Raw genomic sequence first — 12,464 nt, 5'->3', positions numbered from 1 at the left:
TTGGTTTTGAAATTCACGACTGGAATGCCGTTTTAGGCTTTACCACGACGCGGTGGGTGTGTCATCGTGGTAGAATAGCGGTGACTTACTGGATTTTGACAATTGCAGAATTGGTCTTCGTCGCGACACGGTGAGGCATCCATCACTATTTTCACCGCTATACACTCTAGTTTTCCAGGTCATAACTTTTAGCTCAGTTATCGGATTTAGGCGAAATTGGTATCGTTGGAAAGCTAATTCAAAGAGCTTTCATTTGATATATAATACGCCTTTTAATTCATTATATACAAAGAGTTATGGTCGATGGAATTGGACCCAAGTTTCGACATTCACTCAAACTCGAACGATTGGAAAGCTTTCAACTCGTCCTTGAGTTAGGGGACCTCTATGACCTCAATTTATGCTAAGATAGATCCTCACACTACATAATTGATTAACACACTAAATTTACCTTGGATTTATGACTTTTGGAGCCTTTACGCGAAGGAATGACGGTTTACGTTCTAACCCAAAAATGTGGGGTGTTACACTTACTTTGAAGAAGAATATTCCAACAATATTGTCTGAAGATAACGCCGCATGCATAGCTCAATTAAGAGGAGGATACATCAAAGGAGACAGGACAAAACACATTTCATCAAAATTATTCTCTATTAATGATCTTCAAAAAATGGGCGAAATAGATGTTCAACAAGTTCGTTCAAGCGATAATCTAAATGATATGTTCAGTAAAGCATTGCCAACATCAACCTTTGAGAAATTGAGATACAAGATTGAGATGCGTCATCTTCCAGATATAAAGTGATGTTTTTATCAGGGAGAGTATATACGCGCTGCAGTTTTTTTTCCTTAACCAAGATTTTTATCCCACTGAGTTTTTCCTGATAAGGTTTTTAATGAGACAACACTCAAATACGTATTCAGTAAATTTTTTTCACATAGGCATCGGGGAGTGTTAGAAAAGATATGTCCACCTATGTGTTTCACAATATATGGCATATACAATATGCCAGTCAATTTTATGATAGCAAATAGTAAGGGACTTAGCTTTTTAAAAAAGCTAAGAGTCATTTGTGAATAGTAAAGATGAAATATGAATAATAAAAGCCATTTACTATATAGAACATCCATTAGGAGCTCATTGTCATTTAATTGATGTAAGATTTTGAGAACTACTACTCTCTTCACTACTCTTTCTGTCTCGTAATATATATTTTGGTTACTATTAGGAAATTTCATAACAAATATATTATTATTGGTACGCTTGTATGACTTATTCAAAAATATTGTCAAATACGACTCCGACTTTGATTTCAAATTTAAATTTAGCTAATTACGATTAAATAAAATTAATAAAAAAACATTAGTATTAGTAGTTTATTACTCTTTTTCTTGGTCGTCTTCATCAATCACAGCTATGGCGGCATTACAGTACTTGGAATCGCAGCGGAGTGAACATCCAGAGCTATCAGAATGGTACAGTACGCTTGCAGATCTGTACCAACGTAAGCTCTGGCATCAGCTCTCTCTTAAGCTCGAACAGTTCGTCGCTCTAGCTGTTTTTCAGGTACTACTTTATTTTAATTTTTTGTTTTTTAGGGACTTTTTTTTTATTGTAAAAAATTAGGGGTTTTGGATATGTAGTGATTGATTATGAGGTAAGGGGTATCTGGTTAATAAGTTCAAATCTTGAAAAGGAGGAATCTTGATGCTGAAGGGATGGGAAGCGTATTGAGAAAGAAAGGATTTTTTTTTAATTATATAATTTTGAGTTAGGGATTTGTTGTTTTGGGAATTGGGGTTTATGAATGTTCTATGTTTGTGAAAATTAGGGGTTTTGTGTGATTTTGGTTTTGGAGATATAGTGGTTTTCTGGTTGATGAGATGAAGTTAGGGGTATTTATTGGTTTAATAAGCTGAAATGCTCAAAAGGAGTTGAAAAGGAAAAATTTTGTTGCTGAAGGGATGGGAAGTGTATTGAAAAAGAAAGGATTTAAAAAAATTTTGAGTTAGGAGTTTGTAGTTTTGGTTTTTTTGTGTTGGGAGCTGGGGTTTATGAATGTTCTTGGGTTTTAAAGGAATTGAAAAGGCGGCATCTTGGGGATAGGAGAAGTGAAGTGAATGGAGGAACAAGAGAGCTGTCAAAATCAGCTGGACATAGCTGAGGAAGAAGGTTCAGCATGAAGCTTAATCCATAGAAGCATAAATGTGAGAAGGGAAGAACAAATAGAAACTGAATAACTGCTTTCATTTATTATCAATGTGCCTATACAAGGGTATTTATAGAGAAGGAAAAGTAGCTAATGTTGTAACTAACTCCAGCTGTCAATGAGCTGTCCTCTAGCTAACACAAAAAGTAACTAACTAACTCATACTAGCTAATACTAACTGTGCAATTAAGTAACTAGAAATAATTAATCTTAACACCCCCCTCAAGTTGGAGGTGTGGAGAACACAGACAACTTGTATAGAGCAGCAGAGTGTTTGATTCCAGTGAGTGCTTTGGTTAGAACATCTACTAGTTGAGAATCCGAGGAGACGTGATGGAGAGAAACAAGTCCTGACTGTAGTAGACTCCTCACAAAATGGCAATCAACCTCTACGTGCTTGGTCCTTTCATGAAAAACTGGGTTTCTTGCAATGTGAAGGGCTGACTGACTATCACAATATACCTCAATTGGTGTTGGAAAGGGAACTGATAGTTCACTTAATAACCTGCTGAGCTAGACCAATTCTCCTGCCACTTTCCTCAATGCTCTATATTCTGCTTTTGCTGAGGATAAAGAGATAGTTCCTTGTTTCTTGGACTTCCAACTAATGGGACTATTTCCTAGCAACACAATGTATCCACTTACTGTCTTCCTAGAGTCAGGGCAAGCAGCCTAGTCGAAGTCACAGTAAGCCTTGACAGTGTAGTTGTGATCTTGTGACCTGAAAATCCCTAAAGTAGGATCATTTTTGAGGTACCTCAGAAGATGGAAGGCTGCTTTCAGGTGAGGTTCCCTGGGATCTTGCATGAATTGGCTTAGGTGTTGAACACTGAAGGATATATCTAGTCTTGTGTTGGTGAGAAAGTTTAATTTTCCAATGATTTTCCTGTAATAAGTGGGATCTGATATAGGAGCCCCAACTTTTGCATGTAGTTTGTCATTAGGATCAAGTGGGGAAGTACAACTGCTGAAATGTGAGATGTTGTAGTCTTTGAGCATGTCCAGTAAAAACTTTCTTTGAGAGATGATAAGTCCATCTTCCTTGTAAAGCACTTCCATCCCAAGAAAATAGTGTAATTTGCCCAAGTCCTTGATTTTAAACTTTTCATGTAGAAACCTCTTAAGCTCTTGGATCTCAGATGTGTGAGTTCCAGTCACAATAATGTCATCAACATAAACAGCAACAAAAATAGTTGAGTCTGCAGTCTTCTTGTGAAAAAGTGAGTAATCATTCATAGAGTGAGTGTATCCTTTGGAATGTAAAGCCTCAGTGAGCTTATCATACCACTGCCTACTAGCCTGTTTCAATCCATAGAGTGATTTGTTCAGCCTACAAGCCATCCCTGTGCCATTCACTACTAGACCTGATGGCACCTCCATGTATACCTCTTCATGTAAGTCACCATGAAGAAATGCATTGTTGACATCAAGCTGAAAAATGGTCCATCCTTTCTTCACAGCTGTAGCTAATAGGGCCCTTACAGTTGTCAAGATGACAACTGGTGAAAAAGTTTCTGTGTAGTCGACGCCAGCCTGCTGAGTATACCCCTTAACCACCAATCTTGCTTTGAACCTCTCAATGCTTCCATCAGCTTTATGCTTCACCTTGTATACCCATTTACATCCTATAGCCTTTTTGTCATGAGGTAAAGGTACCAAATCCCAAGTGTGATTTGCATGAAGTGCTTCAAACTCTTGTTTCATGGCCAATTGCCATGCAGGATTTGTAGCTGCCTCTTCAAAAGAAGAAGGTTCACTATCATTGCTGATGTCTCTCGCAAGCAGCTGACTCTCAGGTGCTAAGACATCAGGTGAAATGTGGGCATGATTGGAGAATAAGGCATTCAGGTTGTTGGTTGTAGGGTCTGATGATATCTTTATATTCTTGGGAATGACATAGTCATGGAGATATGCAGGAAGTTTGTGTGTTCTGGATGGCCTTTGTGATAAAGGTACTGGTTCAGTTATGAGTGAGTCAATTTGTGGTGATGGATCATGTGGATCAGATGATGTATCAACTGGTATAGTACTCTCACCTGTTATATCGTTATTAACACTTGGTATTGTTTGATTCCTAGTTCCATTGTCATTAACATCCACACTAGACCAGTGATGAAAAACAGATGGAAAAGAAGAAACATCAGGAACATGAACAAAAGGGAAAATATTTTCCTTAAAAATGACATCTCTTGAAATGTGAATTTTCTTAATGGCCAGATCAAGGACTTTGTTTCCTTTGGAACCAAAAGGATATCCTATGAAGACATGAGGTGTGGTTCTAGGTTGAAATTTATCCCTTTTGGATTTTGGAAAGGTGGAAAACATTGACACCCAAAAGTTCTCATGTGAGAGTAAAGTGATTTGGTGCCATACAACAATTCATATGGACATTTTCCTTTGATATGAGATGTGGGAAGTCTATTAATGATGTAAGTAGCACACAAAATGCATTCTCCCCAATACTTTTGTGGCAATTTGGATTGAAAGAGGAGAGCTCTAGCTGTTTCTAACAAGTACTTGTGTTTTCTCTCAGCTACACCATTTTGTTGTGGTGTGTATGGACAAGTCTTTTCATGGATAATTCCTTTGGATTTCAGGTGGGTTGATGTTTCTGCGTTTGCCAACTCAAGACCATTATCTGTTCTAATACGTTTGGCAGTAGTGTTAAATTGGTTTATGACCATGGCTGCAAATGTTTTGATGACCTCTAAAGCATTGCTCTTGCAGGCTAGTAACTGTGTCCATGTACACCTACTATAGTCATCCACAAGAGTGATAAAGTATTTGTAGTTGTCATGTGTGTGTGGTAGGGCCCCCAGAGGTCAATATGTAATAGTTGGAAAATTCTGGTAGTTGTAGTGGTTGATTTTTGAGGGAATGGAAGTCTCTCTTGTCTTGCCATGGGACATATGTTACATAGGAAAGGTTGTTTACTGGAAAAGGTCTCAGGTATGGAATGAATATCCTTCATTTTCACAAAGGGTACATGCCCGAGTCTATTATGCCATAATACATTCACATCACAGTCAGTTGATCTAAAAGACATAGAATGAGACACAGAAATAGGAAATTGTTGTTCATTCTTCAAGGTAGAATTTTGTACATCAAGTTTGTAGGAGCACTTATTCGTATTGTGATTACTATTTACAGCAGAATGAGAGTGACATTGTGCTCTATGACTACAGGAACTAGCAGAATTTGTAACAGTAGGAAAATTATTTTTCAAAGGGCCAGTACACTGTGTAGTGGAACAACTCTTGTTCTTGAGGCATTTTGGACACAGAAAGTATAATCCATCCCTAGCTTCACCAATCTCCAGAGGCCTCTTCATTGAAGGGGCCTGCAGAACACATGAATGTTCAGTGAATGAGACAATACTGTTACGGATGGAAGTGGCAAGTGTATTAATGGACACAAGGTTGTATTTGAAAATAGGAACAAACAACACTTTGTGTAATACAATAGCAGGTGCAAGTACTACACCACCAACTTGATTTACTTTCACTTTATAACCATTTGGTAACACAATCAGATGGGGAAAAGGTAGGGTAAAGATGTTGGTCATGGAGCTTTTATTGAAGGTCATGTGATTTGATGCACCTGAGTCTAAGATCCAAGAATCAGGCTTGTTTTTGAAACACCTGCAAGACAGTTTACCAAAGTCAATAGAAGAAGTACAAACTACAGTACCTGCCAAGTTTGCATTTCCTCCCACAAGATCCGGAGTCTTGTTGCTGCTATTCTCTCCGTCAAACTGAAAATGTTGTAGCAAGTTCACAACATGCTCATACTGCTCTCTAGATAGGTTGATGTTGTGTCCATCCTGCAACTTGTTGTGCTCATCTCCCCTGGTATATGCAACATCTGATACAGATCCATGTACATCAGCCATAAGACCTTTTCCTTTGTTGAACCTGTGATTTTGAGTGTTGTTCTGATAACTACTCTGTGAACTTTGGTAGGTATTGTAGGAGTTGTGATTATTTCCTTGTGGATAACCATTGAGTTTATAACATTTCTCTTTGGTGTGCCCTGGTCTTTTGCAGTAATCACACACACACGAGGCTTTTTTCCACCATAGCCAGTACTTTGGGTGTAATTTGTCCTGAAACTTCCATTTCCACCTGATATGCTCGTACCAGAAGAATAGTTGGTCCTAGGAGTTTTTCCTCCCCTGTGGCTACTCATTCCAGCGAGAAAACTATTGGTCTCCAAAGACATCTTGTTCAATCCGCTCGCATTCAAAGAGGTAGACTCCATAAACAATTGATTGCTTGGTTTTATCTCTCTTTGTCTCTCATCCTGTATCAGTAGTGAAGTAGTGAAAAAGCCTGTGCCAAGGATGGCAATGGATTCATCATAAGAATGTTTCCCCTAACCACTGTATAAACCTCGTTTAACCCCATGAGAAATTGGACCAATCTCCTGTCTTGTTCTGCTTTAAACAAGTGTTCTTTGGCACCACAAACACAATTGCACTTACACTGGGTCTGAGCATGTAAAGTGCTCAATTCTTCCCACAATTTCTTTATTTTTGTATAATAAGTAGTTATGTCCATACTACCTTGAGACAATTCATTTATTTCTCTCTGCACTTGATACAGTTTCGCACCATTTGTTTGATCGTATTGATCATTTAGCTCTTTCCACAGCTCGAAAGAATCACTTACATATTCAACACTGTCTGCAATTTCCTTAGTGAATTTAGGATCCATGATGTGACCATATCATCACATCTTTCCCACTGCCTATATCGTAATGTTCTCGGGTCTGGTCTTTTACATTCGCCAGTGATGAACCCTAACTTGTTCTTAACAGACAAGGCTTTGAGAACTCCCCTTCTCCATGATCTATACCCTGTTCCATCGAAGGGAATAGGTACTAACATTGCATCCGGATTGTCAGAGGGATGCATGTATAAAGGGGAACTGATGTCATGCCCCGCAATACCAGTGCTAGTGGTACTATTAACATTCATAGTCGAAGATTCTTCACCCGAATTCGTCATCTCAAGAGTATTTTAATATTGACAAAAAAACAGCAAAGGGAGAAAACAGCACTCAAATACAGAGACACAAAGTTCACTTTGGCAATTTATCGAACAGAGAACCAGCACGACGAATCAAAGGGAAAAGGTATGAACCAAGTAATAAACGATATCAAATTTTACTGAATTTCATCATCGATACAACAAATTGAGTGAGAAGGTTACCAATTTTGCAACCTGGCTTTGATATCATGTCAAAATCAGCTGGACATAGCTGAGGAAGAAGGTTCAGCATGAAGCTTAATCCATAGAAGCATAAATGTGAGAAGGGAAGAACAAATAGAAACTGAATAACTGCTTTCATTTATTATCAATGTGCCTATACAAGGGTATTTATAGAGAAGGAAAAGTAGCTAATGTTGTAACTAACTCCAGCTGGCAATGAGCTGTCCTCTAGCTAACACAACAAGTAACTAACTAACTCATACTAGCTAATACTAACTGTGCAATTATGTAACTAGAAATAATTAATCTTAACAAGAGCATTAGTTGGAGTTTGTAAATCTTTGATTGTTATATTGAGAAAAGGACTTTTTTGAGTTAGGGATTTGTAATTTTGGTTTTTGTGTTGGTAATTGAAGTTTATGATCATTCTAGGGTTCGAGAGGAATTGAAAAGGTGGCATCTTTGGGGTAAAAGAGATAAAAGAAGTGAAGTGAATGGAGGAACAAGAAGAGCTTTAGTTGGATAGATGGTGGTGTGTTGAACTCAAAATATAAGAGCTTTGAATTAGCTTAGTTATAAGTACCAATGAAAATTGTTTTGTATTGTTACTAAGGGAAATCATACTGGTATGGAGAACTTTAATCGCCTACATTAACGTAGGAGTTCATCTTCAGACAGTTGCATTTACTCCAAACTAGTAACCAAATCGTTCAAAGGGAAGAAGAAATACAAAAGGAAGAATGGAGGGAGGTTCCAGAATTAGTCCAGGCAACTAAGAAAATAAAGGGACAACTTCATAGCATGAACCCTAATATAGACTGCTTCCCGCTGTCCCAAGTGTAATTTGACTTCTCCCCATATGGGTCCTCTATCTTGGTTATGTAATTTAAGTATTTAACAGCATACATCATTTTATATGTAGCTGGAGTTATGTGTCTGCATTTCTATGTTGCTTGCTGTAACATAATGACACAGAAATAACTAATTAAAAGTTGTGTCATATACTTATCAGGAAAAGACCTTAGTTGATTGTATTTAGCTTATGTGTTCATGTGCAATCCAATTCCAATGCATATTGGCAAGATGGAAATGATAAACAGCATTGAGGACGGGGAGCCCCTCTCCATGGCTAACTGGGATATAAATGATTTCGAACCATGGTTGAGATTGCAAGATTTTGGATGTCTCAGGATTTCTTATAGAAACGAAGGATATTTCATGGGATTTAGGCTTTTATTTAATGTCTATAGGAAAGAGAGATTGGATGAAGAGGTCAGTTTGATATGTGTTCCTGTCTACAACACAATTAAATGCTAGTGAAAGAGAAATATACTACAATAGCTTTTTCGTCTACACTCTTGTGAGGTTCAGTATTACCTAATACAAATCTATCAAAGACTACCTGTTTGTTTTTGGAAATTCATTTCTTGTGGAGAAGAGTTTGCGAGAATCATCTTTTTTTTTTCTTTTTTCTTTTTAATATTAATCGGCAGGCTGGGTGAGAAGCACCGTATTCTTATTTGTGATTGATCCTGGAATTGAATGGTTTATTTGTTTTATATGGAGTGAATAATCATAGCTAAGATACTGATATTGTTCCTGTATATTCACTGGCATAGTCACAGATAAAGGTATTGACGTGTTGCCTACGGATTCACTAGAATACTACTGGATCTTCCATAAGGACCCTGTTATTTAAGTTTGTTGACAAAAAATAAATATACTGTTCATCGTTTGAATCATCTGAATGATACTTCTCCAAACAATTTTAAACTTTTTCTGCAAATCTTGTCAGTTTCACTTGTCCTTTGCACATGAGTCATTGAAGGATGGTGCTGTAAGATGTGTAGCATTGTATTCTCTGAGTTGGTGCATGCTCGGGGCTATAGTTGTTCTTGAATCTTGCAATGTAGCCTTGGAAATATGTGTCCATATAGCATAGTAAATGTGTTGTTTTCATTCTGTTTCTCATTCTCAGTCACCATAGGTACTGTAGTTGTCTTTTATTGTGTTGTATACAAATCTAATGTCTTTCTTTTTGTTTCCTTGTTTTGGTCTTAGGCCGGTGACACACTGATTCAGTTGTATCACAATTTCATCACTGATTTTGAGACAAAGATCAATCTTCTGAAGCTTGCACATTTCGCTGTAATCGTTTCTCGGCAATACTCGGAGAAAGAAGCTGCAATTGGTTACCTGGAAGGAGTAGCTGAGAAACTCCAAAATACTAAAGAGACAAGGATTGAGGAGCCAATACTTTATATTAAATTGCAGATTGCCCTATTTAAGCTTGAACAGGGGGATCAGAAAGAGTGCAAGAAGCTTCTAGAACAGGGGAATGCTACACTTGACAGCATGACTGATGTTGATCCCTCTGTTTATGCCAGCTACTATTGGGTTTCATCTCAGTATCATAAGACTCGGCAGGAGTTTGCAGAGTTTTACAAAAGTGCTCTCCTCTATCTTGCATACATTTCAGTGGATTCTCTTTCGGAGTCATTCAAGCTGGTGTGTTTCCATTTAATTTTCTGCCTTTTATCCAAAGAACGATCTAAGAATTTCTTAGCTATGTCTAGCTGATCTTTGACTTCTATATGTTGGTCTCGCGTACCTTAGTACTCTTGGTATTATACCTCTTTGCACAGAAGTCCTAACATTGAATAAAGTCTAAAATATGGTGTACTGTTGGTATCATGGAGAAGGTTGATAAGAAATGTTGCTAGTAGGTATCCGTGATAAGATACTACTTGGTAGAGTATATTTTATACATTTATATATATGCTCCTTGCATTTTATACTAGTTAGTATCCAATAGAGAAGTGAATCTTTGGCATAAAGTCTATATAAGCTGTTGATTCTTTCTTTCTTTCTTTCAATTTGTGTGTATTTCATCGTGACAAATTATTTAGTATTGGAGAAATTCTGAATAGAGCAAGCTGGATTCTGGGGGATTAATTTAACTGTCATAGATGATTGATTAGTTGATTGTGCACATATTGGTCTGTGCCCCCAATGTTGGACAGAGCTTAGTGGTCCCATAAGTCGGTGTTAACATGCATAGAATTGGCAGGAGCAAATCATGCTTATACTTTCCTCCTTGATTGCAATATTTCTAAGATTGCTGAAGGATGGATCGTGTATTTTCTTCTTATTTAGGGGAAGTACAGAGTTTGAGGGAATTTGTGGAAGGTCCTTGTTTTGAATTTTTGATAAGTACGCTTATGGATCTCAAGTTTGCTGTGTTAGTCATTCTCATTGTGCTTCTTGAATCTTTTCTATAAGTTGAATCTAATACCTGCAGCACACATTAATCTGTCACTTCGGCAGTTGCTACGACATTAAAATGCTGGGAAAGAAACTCATGCGTTATTTACGACTCTTTCAGGCCTTTATTTTTCCAATATTTGTGGTAGAATGTTGGTTGTATATGTGACCGGAAACTCTTTCTGTAACTTCAATCTTTTAAAGAAAATGCGTCTTATAATTGCCGAGTGTAATATATTTGAGTTTTTTAATTCTATGTAAATGTTTCTTCTATCTTGTTTAGGATTTGGCGTTTGATTTGTCCTTGTCAGCATTACTGGGAGACAACATATACAATTTTGGGGAGCTGCTTGCTCATCCAATTGTAAGTTCTTTGTTTTTCATTTACTTGGATAAATCGAAATCTTCTATTGAATGTCACACAAAGTTGATGTCGTGCATAGAAGAGATTTCATGAAGGCCATCCATCTATTTATGGAACATTCAAAATTACATCTGAACAAAAGTTAGGTTGAAATTTCCAGTGTGGTCTCCCTACTATTCTCAAAAATTGTTGGTTGTAATACAATTTTCATTGTTTTCTTTGCTTCCAAAGCATCCTGTAAAGTTTCTTTGCCATGATGTGGCTAAGCTGCCCATTCTAGGAATTAGCATTGTTGTCTTCCTAGTTGCTAGAATTTTTATAGACATTTATCATGTGTTGTCATTTTTGCTGGAACGAGATCTTGTTAGAACTACAGCAGCAAGCTTTTACTGTTGACGTGATCCCACCAATTCCCTTTCATTTCAGGCTGTCCTTGACTTGTGTATTCAGTGACACTTGCTCTAATTGCTCAGCAATGTGACATTTTTCTAGTTTAGTTTTGGCAGTTTCTTCAAAGGATGGTGTTCCAGCAGTTTACTTATTATAAAAAAGAAGAAAGATTTGAGCAGTTCCTATCTCTATATTGGCCTTTATCTTTTTGTGTCAAATGCAGCAGCTATGTGATATATATCAGAGAACATTTCTTTCAGAGAAAGTTGGTCCAACCATCTGTCATGCCATAAACACGTGTTCTCCATTTCCTAGTGTGTTGGTCTCTCTTGTACTGCTATAGGTGTTTTTGCTTGTTTACACCATCTAATCCATTTTCCATGCTTAGCATCTGCCACCGTTTTCCAGTGTGTGTCATCTTCACAGTTGTATTTCATTACCATGTCAGCATCAGGCTTTGGTTGTGTAGATGAAGGTCTTTCATATCAAAGCCACCCATTTGATCTGGTTTAATGAATTCTTCCTGTTTGGAAAGGTGGTGTTTGTGTTGACTCTTGAGCTTCCCAAAAGGAGACTTCTTGTCATTCTTATCTTGAGCTTAAGGAAACTTGTTGTCATTCTTATCCAAACATTTTGATGCTGTCAAGGAATGTGTTGTTCAATGTCAATTCTTCCTGTTTGGCAAGGTGGTGTTTGTGTTGACTCTTGAGCTTCCCAAAAGGAAACTTCTTGTCATTCTTATCTTGAGCTTAAGGAAACTTGTTGTCATTCTTATCCAAACATTTTGATGCTGTCAAGGAATGTGTTGATCAATGTCAATTCTTCCTCACAGTGATTTGTATTGCCTTCTGCATTTTGACGTCTTTTTACTGGTTATAGGATGCTTTTACTTTTCTTTTTCTTGATTAAACGAAGGATGCTTTTACCCACATTTATACGCAATCCTGAAGGGCTTAATGTGTTTTGATGTGGTACGTCAGCTCCACCAAAGCTGAGAGTCAGCATCATAGAATAGATGAAAGAT

At 37.4% G+C, this 12,464-nt stretch overlaps 1 protein-coding gene across 1 annotated transcript in view; it reads left to right on the top strand.

The window, feature by feature from the left end:
- Positions 1-1,013: 1,013 nt before the first annotated feature.
- The window catches only part of LOC107864544 (26S proteasome non-ATPase regulatory subunit 13 homolog B), an 18,208-nt gene continuing 6,757 nt past the window's right edge, over positions 1,014-12,464 (top strand). Inside the window, exons 1-3 of the mRNA XM_016710947.2 lie at positions 1,014-1,567; positions 9,484-9,930; positions 10,970-11,050. Of these exons, the coding sequence (XP_016566433.2) occupies positions 1,418-1,567; positions 9,484-9,930; positions 10,970-11,050 (678 nt within the window). The 5' untranslated portion in view covers positions 1,014-1,417. The remainder of the gene's footprint in view (positions 1,568-9,483; positions 9,931-10,969; positions 11,051-12,464) is intronic.

The sequence above is a fragment of the Capsicum annuum genome, chromosome 3 (assembly GCF_002878395.1).
Source record: "Capsicum annuum cultivar UCD-10X-F1 chromosome 3, UCD10Xv1.1, whole genome shotgun sequence".
Lineage (NCBI taxonomy): Eukaryota > Viridiplantae > Streptophyta > Magnoliopsida > Solanales > Solanaceae > Capsicum > Capsicum annuum.
The sequence above is the reverse complement of the archived record's forward strand: the minus strand, read 5'-3'. Positions and strand labels throughout refer to the sequence as shown.